Source organism: Moschus berezovskii, chromosome 2 (assembly GCF_049115385.1).
Source record: "Moschus berezovskii isolate FMDL1 chromosome 2, NW_MosBer_1.0, whole genome shotgun sequence".
In the NCBI taxonomy this organism is placed as follows: Eukaryota; Metazoa; Chordata; class Mammalia; order Artiodactyla; family Moschidae; genus Moschus; species Moschus berezovskii.
Genome location: NC_142461.1, coordinates 42,203,307 through 42,221,910, shown reverse-complemented (window position 1 = coordinate 42,221,910; position 18,604 = coordinate 42,203,307). Strand labels below are relative to the sequence as shown.

At 38.0% G+C, this 18,604-nt stretch overlaps 1 protein-coding gene across 8 annotated transcripts in view; it reads right to left on the bottom strand.

Moving 5' to 3' along the window:
* The window catches only part of INO80D (INO80 complex subunit D), a 71,366-nt gene that overhangs the window by 20,251 nt on the left and 32,511 nt on the right, over positions 1-18,604 (bottom strand). For all 8 annotated transcript variants that reach the window (XM_055397540.2, XM_088828099.1, XM_088828100.1 and 5 more), the window contains 4 exons: positions 17,131-17,239; positions 7,030-7,254; positions 3,480-3,589; positions 1,801-1,934 (listed from right to left, as the gene is read on the bottom strand). In XM_055397540.2, coding sequence (XP_055253515.1) covers positions 1,801-1,934; positions 3,480-3,589; positions 7,030-7,254; positions 17,131-17,239 — 578 coding nt within the window. The remainder of the gene's footprint in view (positions 1-1,800; positions 1,935-3,479; positions 3,590-7,029; positions 7,255-17,130; positions 17,240-18,604) is intronic.

Below are 18,604 nucleotides of genomic sequence, written 5' to 3'. Positions count from 1 at the left end.
TTAGCATGGTTTTTACCATCGAGAGTCTCTCACCGGTGCACTGATGGAATACAAGTGTTGCTATACTCTCTTATGTAATTTTTCACTTAAAAATAGCTCAAACTAGTGTCTGATTCTACCACTGCCTCCAAAGAGAAAACCATTTGTATCACTGTAAAAACGTTGCATTGAAAATACCTTTTAAAAACCTGATTAATATAATTTTATTTACACTATATTTTTATTATATAAAATAAATATTATTTCATGACTAAGTTTATTATACTAATTCAACCTTATGTTTGCCCAGCTGAATTTGTCTAAGTAGAATATTTAACCAGCTGAAAAGAATAAACTGCTTTCAATTTCTTTAGAAGTATTCACGTAATTGTTATACTGATCAACTCACTGAATCAATAAAGCAGATTCTGAAGTACAGACCCCCACCATTTAACAATATTTTCCTAGTCTTATTAGAAATATGCTAGAAAGGTGATCATTTACTTCAGTGGTGTGAAAGCTACAGAGCCCATGTTACCAAGGGTCCATGAGACCACCAATGAAGGTCCTCAAAAGTGGTTCAAAAAACATATGGAAGTCATTCTTTAACCATGATAAAGCTTCAACGAGCTAACAAAATGTCTCTATTTTAAATTATTTTAGTTAAAATAATTACTCAACATTTGTATGTGTAGTTTAGTATACAACATTTCAAAATATATGGTCAATAAAGGAAATCTAAAAACCAAATGACATTCAGGAAGCAGCAGTCAGTAAACTTACTGTATGACAACTGAGGTCTAAAAAGAATGAGATCTAAAAAATCCTTGATATGCACTTAGCTAGTGGTCATGCCAGGATCATGGTATTACAATACTAAGTCCTGTCCAATGATGCAGCCCTGCAAACTGAAATATGCTCATAGCAAGTAAGAGCTGTCTTACTCAGTTTTTTAGCACACGGGTACCTAGCACAATACTTTGCAAACAGCACAACTCAGGAGTGGTCTCATGGGGAACTGCCTTTATCTTAAGTGATTATATAATTCAGACAGTTCACTGATTCAGACTTGTCTCTCCTCTCAATTATTCTGCATTAATTAGGGCTTATGCCACCAGCACTAACTAAAGCAATAATTAAATTCAATGGAATTATAATAGGGTTTGGTTTTTGGCTGAAATTTCACCAGATAAGCAAGACATGCACAGAGTTATATTCAAGTAAAGCAAAAACCTAGAGAAATGAGGTAAAGAAAGATCTTGGAAAATCTGCCTAAGTATAAGAAAATGTATCTTAAGAAGTATAGACTAGGTATAGATAATAAGCAAAATGACCATATCTAACTACTAAATATTTTTTAGTTGTTTTTTTAATGAGGGTATAAAATTAATCAATAGTTTATTATCAACATTTTTTTTTAGTGAAATAGAACAGACTACAAAATATGAGGCACTAAAAGAGCTTCATAAAACATGTTTCAGTGATATATATATACACATAGTTTGTACCAAGTCACAAAACATTTCCTACTGTGGATAGCTATCAAACCATTTAAAGCCTCAAACTTTTATATATAAGATGGATAAACAACAAGGCTCTATTGTATAGCACAGAGAACTATTTCAATATCTCGTGACAAACCATAATGGAAAAGAATATGAAAAAGAATGTATATACATGTATAACTGAGTCACTTTACTATAGAGAAAAAAAATCAACACATCATCATAAGTCAAATATATTTCAATAAAATTTTTAAAATACAAATATGAAAAAAAAATTTTGAAAGCCTCTATTGCAGAAAATAAAATCTGAACTTACCATTTTTTTGGCATGTTCTTCACACAGAGGTGTCTGGTGTGTAATGTCAAAAACGGGCACAGAACACTGCTGTCCATCTGCGAACTTGGCTGTGCAACTTGAGAAGAGTTGCTGAGAGCGGTTTAAGAGGATATCTGGGGTTTTTTTTTTAAGTTAAGAATAAAATATACTGAAATAATTTAACTTTTCAATTTCTATATAAAATTTATTTCTTCAGTTACTTGTGCTTAGTAATCATAAATTTTGTTTTCCACAAAAGCTAAAGAACCAACCCAACTACTATTATAGAAAATGGTAACAGGTGAATTTATCATCTTCAATTATCAGAAGATACTTCTAAAGGAGTCTGTTTTGCTAATGAGCTCCTAACATGAGTCTCCCTTATGGCCATTCTGATTTCTGTTATTTAGAGAAGCAGGGTCATTTCCTTCCTAACACACTTAACTCCTCAAAGTTACACTATGATGGTTTAAACAACAACAAAACTTTAAGGAAAATTTCTGCCTAAGATACTAATCAAGAATAAACAGTTAAAGATATAATGACAAAAAAACTCATCTATCCATATTTGAATTTTTCATTTCACATTCCCAATACCAAACCTGAACTTCTAACTTATGAAAAATTATTTTTAAATTAAAACTGTACTATTAAAAGTGGAACATCAGCTTTTTGTCATCATCATTTTTAAGCATTGATACTTTCAGCCACTAACTACATTTCTACAGATATACTTTATATCTATTGAGGGAATACCTTTCATTTATTCCTTTATGCTTTTACAATTAAGCATACAGGAAAAAGCCTTTACTGTATAGAAACTGTTGCTGAAAAAGCTGTGAAAATACAATACCAAGAGAACGGAAGGAAAAAATCAGAAAGTAAAGAAAAGTAATTGCTACTATATTAATTTTTAAAATGCTGCTACTGCTGCTGCTGCTAAGTCACTTCAGTCGTGTCCGACTCTGTGTGACCCCACAGACGGAAGCCCACCAGGCTCCCCTGTCCCTGGGATTCTCCAGGCAAGAACACGTTTAATAGTAGGGAAAGTAATAAGATTTCATGATCACCCTGAAGTTCCTTAACAAAGGTTTTCCTCATGTATATTCTGCCTTATGATATCTTCTTTCCTAGTTAGTGATGTCTGTTATCTTTCATACATTTCAGATCAGCAATGTACTCGATAAAAAGAGCATATTAATCCCACAGTAAAAAACAACAACAAAAATACGCTGTAAAACTGTATAACTTTCTTGGAAGACTAAAGACAGTCTTTGAATAATGGGATTTGATTTTCCTGTCAATGGGTGTCATGGTTATCTCTTACAAACTACCTAGAACTACTGGAAGGACCAGAATCCTATTTAAAAAAAAAATTATTTAAATGATAGCCACTGTAAGAACCTACTACTTGCTGTCCATTTTGCTCTTTTTGATATATTTGTTGAATACAGAATTATAATGATATAAGCAGGAAAAAAAAAAGCTATTCAGTTTTTGAGCAAAAAAAATGCAAGAAACTTTGAGTAAACACCAAGAAAATCAGAAGTAATATAAAAACTATTTTAAATACTAAATAGCTATGATTTCAAAAATCATTCACTTGGCCTAAGAATGAAATATATCACCCCAATGAGCCAGTACTTTTCAACGTGCACTCAGTTTAGTTAGGAGGATACGTTGGAAACAGTGTCTGGTGAATGGAAGGGCTTTGTTGGTGCACTGTTCACCCTTCACGGTCCCACTGCATGCTGCAGCTTCCATCTCCTTCAACGTGGTCCGACTTATGCTAAGGAATGAAAAACATAATAAGAATTTTAAAAAATGCTTTAAGAATCTAGGGCAATTATTCAATAATGTTACTATTTTATAACATTCACACTTTTAACTACCTAGATTAATTAATATGCAAGTATGAATTACAATGACCAGTTCTACTATTTCCCCAACTGACAAAACAAATAATTCCATTATAATTTGGCCTCAGCTATGTCTATCTATTTTGGCTTTTTTTTTTAAGTGATATTTTGGTTTCTTTTACTTCACAAAGAAGCAGTAGAACTAATAGTGAAGACCATGAGACTAGATCAGACAGACCTGGTTCTGAATTTCGGCTCTGCCTCTTACTAGCTCTGTGATCTTGGGCAAGTTACTTAGCCTTGCTTAAGTCTCAACTTCCTCACCTGTGGGGTGGAGATAAGAGTACTCTAGCTGACAGGCAAGCATCAAAAGACATAACACACCTAAAACACCACATACAGTATAGAGTATGGTACGCAGTAAAGAATAAATGGTTGTCAGTCACCACTATTATCAACATTGTTAGATTTTTGACCTCAGAAAGCATCTAAACAATACATCAGCAAAATAATGAACCTAATACACGAGGAATGGGATGCAGAACAGAAAACTAGGCAATGAAGAATCTCTTTTCCACCCCCGTCTCAATTTGCCAGCTTCCACTCGCTCTATTAATGAATATGTGTTCATTTTATTAGTTTGTAATCCTTCCATAGTTTTATACAAACATTAAATTTTTAAAAAAATTTTAATTCTTAGAAGTATAAAAACTATTTTATCTATGTAATTCTATCAAATGTCATCAACTATTCGGCCTTTACACGTGCCTGAGTATGGAAAAAGAATCTACCTGGTGCACTGAGTCACACGTCAGGCATCAAAAATTGAAAAATCTTTTGAATTGTTTGTTTCTAGTATACTGCTAAGGATTTAAGTGAGATGATTTACATTAATTAGAAAAGGTCATATAGAATCTAAGTTACATATAATGTTTCTATTACAGTTGTAACTTTCATATAAAAAGGCGCTGCCTTAGAAGCTGCTTCAATTAAAGAGTTCTGCTAGGTTTGTCAGGATCACGAGTGAAGAAGTAGGTCATTAAGTTCACAATTTCCAAAAACTGAAGCTTTACTATTTTGGCAGCGAAGCCCAATTTCTCTTGGTCTGGATTTAAATAGAAGGTAGCTCTCTAATTAGAATGGGTAACTTTCATTGAATTCTTTAGTAATTTACTCAACCATCTGCCAGGCCTAGTGTTACAACACAGCCCTCACTTACTTTATCCTAAACTTCAAAGTAAGACAAAGTTACTAGATAAAGAATATTTTACGGTTGTTTAGTTTATATATAAACCATATTTTAAGAATACCTATTAGAAGGTAGCCATTATAGTTTCAATTTCTAAAATATTTAACAGCAACTTTTTAAATGTTTTCTGTGGAACTAGGCCTCTGATAACAAAAATATTACATACAGAGGAAGTTCGTCAACTCAGTTGATTTTTGAAGACCTTATATGTAATGTAAAGGAGTAAGGAACTAATCACCAAGGAATGATTATGGCACACTGGCATATGATTATCAGCAATGCAGTGAGCAATAAAACATTTTATTAATCATGGGGGACATTAGCAAATGATATCACATAAATTTGAGATCTGTAATTGAGTTCATCTGGTGTCTGTCTTGTAACACTTGGTTATCATGAAATTTTCTGAAAAACATCACTAAAGGTGGTTTGGGAGATGATAAGAAGGGGTCAGTTCTGCCAGTTAAAAATCATACGTAAGTACAATTTCCATACAGATAGCAAACTGTCCCAAACTCACAGTATAGTCTCTTTATATGTCACATCTTTGACAGAGTTGTAACAATATATGAGACCCAATATACACAATGATCTACATCTAGATTGCTTCACGCTGGACAAAACTAAAATTTCTACTGAAATTATACACTTGAAAGCATTATATCATATAAATGTTAGATATCTTTATTTTAAAACTTATACCAAAATGAGCGAGTTCTTTTAACAAATAGAAAACAAACCCTCACTTGTTCAATTCTGTTCATTCATTCATCAACACTGGACATCAGAAACAAAATATACATTGTCCCTGCCCTCGTCTGGTCTGACAGAGAGGCAATAATATAAGTATAAAATTCTACAATGAAGCAGAGTACAGAGCACAAAAGCATATGTATTAGGAGACCAAACATAGTCAGGGGAATCTGGGAATGTTTCTCTGAGGAAGACGAGTCTCTGACCACGTAAGAAGTAAGTTAAGCCCTAAATACCTTCTAGTACAGACTCTACCTCCGTGACAGAAGACTGCGAGTTCTAACACTGAGAGGAAATCCTGCAGGCCGCAGTCACTATGGAGGTATATCAGGTACACATACACAGTTTCAAACCACTCCAAATATGCCAAGAAGCAGAGTATTCTTAAGGGCGTAATATTTTTTGAGATACTCAACTGGAAAATAGGTTACTTTGTTAAAGCAAATATAACGAAAATCAAAATACACAAAATGAATATGGAATTTCAAAAATTACAGTATAGTTATGTAAGGAATATGAGCAATAGCTACAAAGCAACGGTTAACTTTTAGTTTTCGGTTTATTTTAAACCCCTTTTCCCTCAAATGACTTATGATCGTCCTTGAAAAATTAAAATACACAAACTACAAATTTTTTTAAACTTTATCAATAATCCCATCATCTTGAGGTAATACCGGTAATATTTAGGTATATAAACCCCAAAATGTTTTACATATATGTTTATTTGCACACACACACACAGAAAAGAAGACTAGAAGGAAACAGAATAAAAATATTCATAGTGCTCATTCTGTTTTGTGAATGGTGATATTATGGAGATTTTCTGCTATTTTCCATACTTTTCAAACTTTCACAATAAGCAAATATCTTCATTATAAAAAGAAGGGCTTTTTTTTCCCCCAGAGAAATCCAATGTAATAAAACATTCTGAATATGATATTTGGGATAATGTATATATTACCAGAAAATATAATGGAAATGCTTATACAAGTCAAAAACATAAAATACCACTTTGGTAGTTAAAAAAAAAAACTATAAGTATTACTTTTACAAGAAATTACTTAACAAGAAATTTTCTAAGCATTGTATTTTTTTAAAGACAGGTAGCATTCTCAAATTCTCTACAAAATAAATTCTAATCGAACTCCAGCAAAATTCTAGTAATACTTTTTCTTTTTTTTATGGCCAGTTTGTGGCAGGATTATTTTGCCATCACTGTAGAACTTTGAGCAACAAAACCAAAATACAGGGCTTAAGTACTTCAGGATAATATGTCCACCACTCTCTGTGTCTTGACTATCCTCTCAAAAAATAAAGAAAACAGACAAGGTGAGTTCTTAGAAACAGGTGGCTGTGTAGAGCTCTGACCTGGCTCGACTGCATGTAGCTTTCTGCAGTTCCTGGATCAGCTGGCCAGTACACTCTGGTTCTCTACTAGCCGCCTGCAGCAAGGCCTTCCTAAATGTGTGCCGGCATTTCTTTTGACGAGATTCTGCCCGCTCCAGGCGGCAGAGGTGCTTATATTTCTGCTGAAAGTAAGTGCAAAGTTGGGTCACCCTGGAGCTCCTACTCTCCGTGTCATCATCATCCGACCTAGAAAGTGCAGGGAGAGAAGCAAAAAACTTGATTACATGGGAGGTGCATTTTAGAAAAGGGAAAAGCAGGTTGAGGAAAGGGGGCTGGATGTACAGGACTGAAACTGCTGGCTCATGAACACACACAATGAAACGAGAGGAACAGAATTTCAGTAGAGCAGCTGAAAATGAGTACAGTGTTTTAACACTAAGTGGGCAGTAGAGACAATCCAATGCTCTAAGAGGCTTGAACTTCTTAGTCTGTCATAATTAAGACATTCCATGCATCAGTATCTTCTAAATTTTAAGTGAGGAGGTATCTGGGGGAAGAAAATGATTTCTTTACCTCTATTTACTAAAAAGTCTGAATAAATGACATGAAGGTTATGATGAAACACTCAGCATAATTTCATAAAAGATAGGTCATACCAGAAATGGAGCAGTGAATACATCTAAGCGCTGCCCTTTCAGATGCACTGGTTTTTAACTACCTTCTTTTGCTAAGCACTAAAAGACTTTTGATTGTAGGGATCACAATCATTCTACTGCATTTGTTCAAACTAAAGAAATATCCTAAACATTTCACATCCCAGGGAATTACACAGAGGCTTTTCTGTCTTTGGGTTCCTTAGGTGGTGCAGTGGTAAAGAATCCGCTTGCAAATGCAGAAGACGCCAGCGATGTGGGTTCGATCCCTGGGTCAGGAATATCCCCTGGAGGATATTCCAGGGAATATTCTTGTATACTTGCCTGGAAAATCCCATGGACAGAGGAGTCTGGTGGGCTAGAATCCATGGGCTTGCAAAAGAGTCAGACCCAACTGAGCAACTGAGCGCTTTCTGTCTTTATGCTAATATTGACTGATAATTGATAAAAAAATAAGATTGATTGATGTGGCCCTGGCTGGAGCACTATGTTGAAAAGGATGCTGAGAGTACATCAGGCTCAAAAAGAAACAGTACGGTGGTTAGTTAGCAATGTCTACCACCAGAGAGGACTTCCCTGGTGGCTCAGAGGTTAAAGCGTCTGCCTCCAATGCGGGAGACCCGGGTTCGATCCCTGGGTCGGGAAGATCCCCTGGAGAAGGAAATGGTAACCCACTCCAGTATTCTTGCCTGGAGAAACCCATGGACGAAGAAGCATGGTAGGCTACAGTCCACGGGGTCGCAAAGAGTCGGACTCGACTGAGCGACTGAACGGAACGGAATGGAACCACCAGGGAAGTTAACAAAGTCATTTTCCTAGGGAACAAATGTGACCTCATTCTTTTTATTTTTTTATTATTAGGAATAAGGCACATAAGACTGGAAAACCAACCTGTGTTATGTATTACCTTCCTTCTCTTATATCATAACATAAACAACACATGTGTGACACTCCAAACGACATATAGTATCTAACTAATTTGCAGTAAATCCTGCTAGGTTTCTCTTCTCTTCTTGAGGGGTATCACTCCTCTTTCCTTCAAAATAGCCCATAACCAGCTACTCTGTAAACTTCTGTTTTAGTATATGTCCTAAGTCACGTTTTCTTCAGCACAGTTTTTATTACAGATATACCAACTGAAGGATCTCACTTCAATGTTTTCCTCTATTTGACATTCAATATTTGCTCTATGTCTGTCATGCTTTGTGAAAAGCTAGGGGTTATTTAAAATTTCAATTTCCCAAGACCTACCCTAGATATGTGTGCATGTGTGCTAAGTCATTTCAGTCATGTCCAATTCTTTGCTTCCCTATGAACTGTAACCCACCAGGCTCCTCTCTCCATCCATGGGGTTCTCCAGGCAAGAATACTGGAGTGGGTTGCTATGCCCTCCTCCAGGGGGGGCCACAGAGATTATGGACCCAGAGATTAAACCCATGTCTCTTATGTCTCCTGCACTGCAGGCGGATTCTTTATCACTAGCACCACCTGGGAAACCCACACTAGATCTACTGACCCAGAACTTCCATGGGATAGAACACAGGAATCTTTTAACTGCTCCCTAAGTCTCACAGCAGGTCTCCATTTGAGAGTTCTGGTAGGGCCAGTAAATGCTGTTAGTATGTTTAATGTGAGATAGAGAACAAGAAGTAACATAGGAGAGGTACAGATAAAATGCTTTTAACGTCTGGATGAAAGGCTTTGTAGAAGAGATGACAACAGAACGGAACCTTGAAGAAAAGGTGGAATCTGAAGATGAGAAAAGAAAGGGATCTCATAAGGATAAAGCAATAAGCCAAGATACAGAGACGGACAGTGGGGAACAGCAAGGACTGAAGAGCTTAGGTGGGCTGAGGAGTGGGGTATGCAGAGTACTGATGGTAAGGCCAAACATACGGGCCAGATTAAAGAATTTACCCTGTATTCCACAGGCAATGAAGAACTCTGTAGATTATTACGAATGCGGCTAATGATAACTGAGCTGTGCGTGAGAAAGATTACACAGGGGCAGATATAGATGAAGAAAGAGACAGAAGAAAAGAGTAATGAAGAAGTTATTACAAAACCCCCGGGAAGGGCTTCCCTGGTGGCTCAGTGGTAAAGAATCTGCCTGCTAATGCAGGGGACATGGATGTGACCCCTGGTCCAGGAAGATCCCACCTGCCTCTGAGCAACTAAGCTTGTGCGCCACAGCTATTGAGCCTGTGCACCAGAGCCCGCAAACTGCAACTACTAAGCAAATGTGCCACAACTACTGAACCAGTGCACCGAGAACCTATAAGAGAAGCCAGTGCAATCAAGAGTAGTGCCTGCTCACCACAACTAGAGAAAAGTCCTAGCAGCAACAAAGACTCAGCACAGCCAATAAACAAAACAAACAAACAAACAAAATTTCAGGTAAGAAATAACAAAGACCCCACACCAGGATGGCAGCAGCAGGACTGAAGATCATGAGAGGTCATCTGCATGTATTAAAGATTTGCCAGCTGGGCAAGGAAGAAGGAAGGGACAATTATCACCCAGCAGTTCCACTGGCAAAGACCAGGAAACAGCAGCAAGAGAAAATTTGGGGTACGAAATAAATTCCATTTTGCGTGCATACATGCACAGTCAAGTCCATCTCTTTGCAACTCCACAGACTACAGCCCACCAGGCTCCTCTGTCCATGGCAAGAATACTGGAGGGCTTTCCAGGTAGAGCTAATGGTAAAAAACCCTCCTGCCAATGCAGGAGACGTAAGAGACTCAGGTTCGATCCCTGGGTTGGTGGGATCCCTTGGAGGAGGGTGTGGCAACCAACAAGATTCTGTAGTATTCTTGCCTGGAGAATCCCATGGACAGAGGAGCCAGGTGGGCTATATAGTTCATAGGATCGCAAAGAGTCGGACACGACTCAAGTGACTCAGCACACATGCAATAATAGAGTGTGTTGCCACCTCCAGGAGATCTTCCCAAATCCGGGAGTGAACCCCCATGTCCTGTATCTCCTGCACTAGCAGGAGGGTTCTTTACCACTGAGCCACCTGAGCAGCTCAAATTCCATTTCAGACCTACATAATTTAAAACGCAGAGGAGCCATCAAAGGGAGTGGTAGAAAAACCGTTGGAAATTATAAACTTGAGCACATTTAGGGCAGAGATACAGATTTCAAAGTCAACAGCTAACAACTGGAGTAACTAAAAGTAAAAGGCCACAGAGATAATAGGAAGAACAAGACACATAAGGGCCATTATCATAAAAGAATTCGGTGACTGGATATGAAGGATAAGAAAGTCAATAATGACTTTGAATCTAAATAACTAAGAGAACGGAAGTGTCATAATAGAAAGAGGGAGAGAAACAGTTCAGTCTTAAAGGGAAAATAAAGGTAGGGTGAATAATCAACTGCCAACACTGCTATTTAAAAAGACTCTTATTACTGCACAGAAAATGAACTGAAGGAATGGTTCTCAAGTTGACCATGGGAAGCTGCACCTGGATGTAGAGGCATGTTATGTCGTGATAAAAGTTTTCAGAGCTTATTCATAACTTTCATATTTATCTTGCTGTAGCCCAATAACTTCAGTCCATGGGGTCGCTACGAGTCAGACACGACTGAGCGACTTCACTTTCACTTTTCACTTTCACACATTGGAGAAGGAAATGGCAACCCACTCCAGTGTTCTTGCCTGGAGAATCCCAGAGACGGGGGAGCCTGGTGGGCTGCCGTCAATGGGGTCACACAGAGTCAGACACGACTGAAGTGACTTAGCAGCAGCAGCCCAGTAACTGGCGGTGTGCAGACTAGCACAGGTCCACAGACCATCCTTGGTATGGTCCTAAACTAGAAAGTCTTCAGGGTGCCTTCCACTCTAAGACGGCTTGAGAGTAATACTTCAAGGGGCTTCCCAGATGGCTCAGTGATAAAGAATCTACCTGCCAGTGTAGAAGACTTGGATTCGATCCCTGGGTTGGGAAGATCCCCTAGAGCAGGAAATGGCAACCCACTCCAGTATTTTTGCCAGGATAATCCCTTGGACAGAGGAGCCTAGCAGGCTATAGTCCATGGGGTTGCAAAGAGTCCGACAGCATGGAGCATGCAAGTACATTCTTCCAGCCTAGTTGTCGAGGAAGATTACCAACCTAGGAAGAGAAAGGCCAGGTCCTATCATTTACCAGCAGTGACAAGAGCTTGAACCTACAGCATTCCTCAGTGTTAAGTTTCCTTCCTTCTTTAAATTTTCTCACTGGTAAAATGAGAGACATAGCTGGCTCCTCTATCTCCCATGGTTAAGAGAAATAATATGTGTGAAATCATAATACAAGTACAGGTATTAAGATGCTATTAATAGCCCCATGTACAGAGCAGTAAAATTCTGAACCTGATTTCCTAAGACTTCAGGTTTGTCTGTAATCTCAGAGCAACAAGAAATTTTACAAATAAAATTCACGTTAATTTATTAAAACAGCAAAAGAGCAAAAACTTTCCACAAAGAAAAAATTCAGGACCAGATGGATTCACTGGTGAATTATACAAAATGTTTAAATAATTAGAGGGCTTCCCTGGTGGTCCAGTGGTTAAGATTCCATGCTCCCAATACAGGGGCATGGGTTTGATCCCTGGTCGGGGAATTAAGATCCCACCTGCCGCAGGGCACAGCCAAAAAATCAAACAGAACAAAAATAAAAACTACAGTAAGATGTCAGCTCCAAACTGTTGGAATACCTACTATCAAAAAGAAATAACAAGGGTCGGTGAGGCTATAGAGGAAGAGAACCCTTGTACACTGTTGGTGGGAATGTAAACTGGAGCAGACACTCGGGAAACAGTCTAAACAATTCAAAAAATTAAAAATAGAACAGAACTACCACATGACCCAGCAGTCTCACCTCTGGGGACATATAATCGATGGAAATGAAATCACTGTCTCAAAGAGATATCAGCATGACCAGGTTCACTACATCATTACTCACAATAGCCAAGATGTGGAAGCAACCTAAATGCCTACATACGGATGAATGGATAAAGAAATTGCAGGAGATGTACATAATAGAATATTATTCAGCCACAAAAACAAAAATCCTGTCGTTCGTGACAACATGGAGGGACATCAAGGACATTATGCTAAATGAAATAAGTCAGAGAAATAAATGCCATATGATCTCTCCTTATACGTGGAATCTTTAACAAAAGACTCGACTGATGGATGCCAGAGCCAGAGGTATATAGGAGGAAAAATAGATAAGCTATGTTTTAGGGCATTTTGTTTTATTTTTATTTTTTAGTTTAAATGAATTGAATAATAAAAAAGGATTCTGCTTAGTCTCTCATGGTAGAAAAAAGACCGCAAAAGACAACTTTTCGAACAATGATACCAACAGTCTTACTCAGGAGCTGGAGGTCCTGCACTCCATCTACATTGCCTAACCCCATCTTTCACATTCAAGCATATCTATGTTGTCTCTATTGGCAAACGTAGTAATTTTAAGGATAATTTAAAAATAAAGATGTGTAATTTTCCTAAAAAAAAAAAACAAAAACGGTCAAATAGAGATTTCAACATCCCAGTCTCAGTAATTGATAGAACAAAATGAAAGGAAATCACCAAAGATGAAAAGAAAGAAAATCAGAGAAAACCTCAACACTACTAACCAAGTTGACCTGACATTTACAGAACACTCTAATCTAAATGTGATCTCTGAAAAAAAAATAAATAAATAAATGTGATCTCTGATCACAGTACAATTAAATCAATTAAATGAGAAACCAATTCCTGATAAATTTCCAAATATGTGTAAACTAAATATCACTTCTAAATAACCCACAGATCAAACAAGATATCAGAAGGGGTATCAGAGTTCCCTGGTGGTCCACTGGTTAGGACTTCTAGATCTTACTGCCAAGGGCCTGGGTTCAACCCCTGGTCAGGGAACTAAGACCCCACAGGCTGCACGGCAATAAAAAAAAAAAAAAAAAAGGAGGTGGGGTGGGTATTAGAAAGTCTTTTGAATTTAATAAAAATGAAAACATGTCATACCAAAATTTGTAGGATGCAGCTAAAAACAGTGTTTAGAGGAAAATGAATAGCACCAAGCATCTATGCCAGAAATATCTCAGATTTACATGACTTAAGCTATTATCTTAAAAACTTCAAAAAATTAAAGCCAAACAGAAAAAACAACGAAGAACAAAAAGCAACAAAATAGGACTTTCCTGAAGGACCAGTGGTTAAGACTCCACACCCCAGTGTAGGAGGCAGGGGTTCAATCCCTGATCAGGGAAGATGCTGCCTGGTAGAGCCAAATAAAAAAGAAAAGAAAGCAATGAAATAAAAAATAAGAAGTTAAAACAGAAGAAAAAGCAATGAAACCAAAAGCTTTCTTTAAAAAGATTAAAATCTATTATGAAGCTATTTTAATTAAAACTTTGAGGTATTGGCACAAGGACAAAGAGGCCAATGGAAGAGATTAGAAAACGCACAAATAGACAAACACATATATGTCAAGGGGTCCAGTGCAATGGAAAGCAAGTGTTCAAAGTGTTGCTTAAACAGAAAAGTCATATTGGAAAAAAATGATTCTTGGTCCTAACTCACATCACATATAATATATACAAAAATAAATTCTAGAAAGACTGCCGGTAAAACAATAAATCTTTTAAAAGATATTATGAGAAAATAGCTTCATAATCCTGGCATAAGCAATGATTTCTCAAGTGAGTCAAATAAATTAACCAGAAAGGAAAAAAAAAAACCACTAGTAAATTGTACTCATTAAAATTAAGAACTTTATTCTGTTGGAAGACATCATTAGGAATGTGAAAAGGTAAGTAGTTCCTGGCAGTAATTACTGTTCCTTAATAATACATTTAAGATACCAACTTACTTCTGCTACTGAGATGCTGCTGCTCCTAAGTCACTTCAAACATGTCTGACTCTGTGCGACCCAATAGACAGCAGCCCACTAGGCTCCCCCGTCCCTGGGATTCTCCAGGCAAGAACACTGGAGTGGGTTGCCATTTCCTTCTTCAATGCATGAAAGTGAAAGTGAAGTTTCTCAGTCAGGTCCGACTCTTAGTGACCCCATGGACTGCAGCCCACCAGGCTCCTCTGTCCATGGGATTTTCCAGGCGAGAGTACTGGAGTGGGGTGTCATTGCCTTCTCTGAATAAAATCCTGAGAGCTCCACTTTGGCATATACATCTACAACTAAACTAAGTAACCAAGGAACCTTTGCCAAAACAAGGCCAAACTTTCTCCCCAAATTTCTTTAAGTAGCATTTTAGTTTAGGAAGAAAGTTCACGAAAAGGTTCTTCAGAGGCGAATGTGATGATCAAACTACTGTCCATTTTTCTTCCCAAAACACAATGAACGCATTGAGGGCTTTTAAATGGCAAAACCTTTTGAGAAATCTCACAGGGCAAAAATTTCTTGAAGATATAATGGACAGGCTAGGCAGGACCAGCTTCCTAGAGCTCTCCATTTGCTGTTACAGTGGAGTACAACCAGAAGCTGGAAGGAAGTTGTTCTACAGGTCATCTGCAGTACAGGACAGAGTTCCTGAGAAAGCACGGCGGTAGATGCAGACGTGCAGCTGCAGGCATAGGAGGGATGATCAACCAACGCAACCCCAGTTTCACCCAAGGGAAAGAATGCAGTGCCCTGTGCCTGAAGCAGAACACTGCCTGAAGCATAATACGAGTTCAACGAGAATACGCTGAGTGAGTGAACAAACAAATGAGTGAAGAGGAAAAGACTAAAGGGACAGCTGGGCAAGAACTAAAGACAACAGCGTGTAAAAAGGAGAACTACATACTGAAGGGAAAGAAGGGCCAGGAAAGCAGAATATCATGGTGAGCCAAGGAAGAAGCAAGTTAGCAAAACTGGCCAAGAAAGTAAAATGCTACAGAGATAAAGACGATGACAACTGGTCACAAGTCTAACACAAATTCTGAGAACTCTGCAACTAAGGAAGAAATGGAATATAAACTGCTCCTGATCAAAGGCAAATACTGCCAATACTAATGTTCAGGTCACCTGCAGAATTAAAATAGGATTCTTGGCTATCATTTACCAGTCGGTTCTCATGAATCAGGTATTATGCTGAGCATTTACTTATGTTACCTCATTTAGAGCAATTTGTCAAATTAACTCAAAATATCCCAAGTCAAGCTAAGCTGATATGAATATCAACCTTAGGAAACATGTTTGATATTATCTATAATGTGGAAAAAAAGCTTAAGCTCAGTTGCATTTCCATTTGAAAGCAAGAAATGCTAATGATAAGGAAATAGTCTTGAATGACATATAAAACAGAACCTCAGAGAGAGAAAAAAACATACAGCATTTTCCAATACTAACTCGGAGACAGCAAAGACAGGGACAACTATATGGGATTTAAGTCCCGAGAGTGGAAATGGAAACATTAGGCTATTAAAGGTTAAGGACAACGACCATAAATAAATACAGCTAACTCTCCTGCTCTAACTCCACGTCCAAATAAGCTTCTGACTACAACTTGCTTCCCGTATAGTTTTGCTTAGTGAACATTCGTACCACTTAATGATTGTATTTCTGACCATCAACTGGCATTTTGGCTTATACATTAGTCTTGAGTGAATCAGTTTCTTAAGCCTAATCATATCTGGGTATACTAACAAATCACATTGTACACCTATAAATTCAGAAACCAGACCCTAGAATGTATATCCATACAAGGATACTTATTCTAAACTGGCCTGGGGCAGATAGTCTCCCCTCTATCTTGTTGAACATCTATTCAACAGAACTTAAAAAAAAAAAATTAGCTGAATCTGTAAGTCACCTTTTCGCCTCACAGAAAAGAATCTCAGTCCTCTCACACTGCACCTAGAGCATAGCCCCACAATGCTGAGGCAGTCCTCCGAAAGAGAACTACCCTTCTCACTGCCACCTGAAGGGGCTGGGCATCAACCTACAGCTTTCTGATAAGGCAGGTACCAAGAACTGCTAATGAGACTATTTTGGAAACTACTTTAACACGTTAAAATATTAAAGAAAGGATCAATCTTGCATAAGATGGAGGTGAAGTAAAAAGAACTACTCCCAGCTACTGTGTGGATAGGGCCAAAGAAAACATGGAGAAATCAGACAGGGGGACTCCAAGTAGGCCAGGGACACTGGCAAGTTCCTTAACCTGTCAAGGCCTTGAGTTCCTCTTCTATAAAATGAGGAAATGGGATCAGATAACCTCTCAGGTCCCCTTCAGTTCTAAAATCTATTACAATTGGTTCCTTCAGTCATAACTGAAAAAGGTACTGAAACAAATTTACCAAGGAAACATAAACATCACTCTCCTCAAACAATATAGTACATCTCCTCTCAAGTGGAATCTATTTTTACCTCCATTACAATAAAACTACATCCAGTAACATTTTAAAAATTAGCATATATAGGAAGAACCCATTTACTACAGTGGAAATTGAAGAATAAAAAGGAAAAGGAGGTCTCACGTGTGTCTTTCGTATCTGAGGGTCTCTCGGATGGACCAGGCCACCTGGTATGGCGAGGCCTGCTCTGAGTCCTCAAGTTCTTCTCCACTCTCTTCAGACCAGTCCAACCCTAGGACAGGGGAAAGGATGTGGCAAGATAGAAAAAATTCATGTTTATTTAAAATTTAGATGAAAAACTACCTGAAACACATAACCCAATACCTGTAGAACACTACCATAGTGTGAATAAATGCCTCCTGATGAGTTTCATCCCTGTTTCTAGCAAAGATATTAATAATGAATGTACAACATGCACTCAAATTTAAAACAATGACATTGTAACAAAAAGGCTCAGGTGAACTTCTTCTATAGGATGCTTCACAAAGGGAGAAGAAACAACAGAGTTCAAGTCTGAAAAAAATAAAGGGTAGAATTTCTTAAGTATCACAACATATACACTAAAATAATGTCAGAAAAACATAAGAGATATTCAAGACAATGGGAAAAGAAGCCTAATGTACGTTCAGGCAAGAAAAAGTCAAAAGGTACCACTGGACTCAGGCTATACCTCAACAAAGAAGGGTCCTAGAATAAACTGTTAAAGGCAGGCACATTGCATCCCCCTCTCCCAACAACATCTCTGGAGGAAAGGACTCCATTGACAAGGCAGGAACATGCCCAGTCTTTTGTTCCCCAGGGGAAGAGGGAAGGGCAGGACTGTTGTTCAGTCGCTCAGTTGTGTCCAACTCTTTGCGAGCCCATGGACTGCAGCACGCCAGGCTTCCCTGTCCTTCACTGTCTCCCAGAGATTGTTCAAATCCATGTCCACTGAGTCAGCGATGCCATCCAACCATCTCATCCTGTTGCCCTATTCTCCTCCAGTCCTCAGGGGTAGGATAGCAACATTCTATTTCTAATGTTACTGGAGTTTCTTTTAGTTAAACAAAAGCTGTCACATTTTGAGTTCCGTTTTGAAAACAAGGTTAGAAGCAGAGAAATAAGAGTATGAATAATGCTTATTCATTTTGTTAAATGCATTATTTTTAATGACTGGATAATTATTAGCTTCCAACATAAAGGTTCTGCCTTTTTAAAAGTTTTGTATCTTGAAGAGGTCTTGATAAATACTGATCCTGCACAGCCTAAAATACAACAGTGTGTGGACTACTTAACATATTCAAAACCACTATGAAACTTTAATTAGACACCCTGATGACTAGTATCCTATGTCTTCCTTCTTGAGACCCTCAAAAATCAGAGACAGTCTTTATTACACACAATTAGGATCTCACAGATTTCTTCCATAGTTTAAATGAGTTTAGTGTCCAATATAATTGCTTAGTCATGTCCGACTCTTTGCAACCCCATGGACTGTATGTAGCCCATCAGGCCCCTCTGTCCATGGAATTCTCCAGGCAAGAACACTGGAATGGATTCCCTTCTCCAGGGAATCTTCCCCACGCAGGGACCAAACCTTGCATTGCAGGCAGATTCT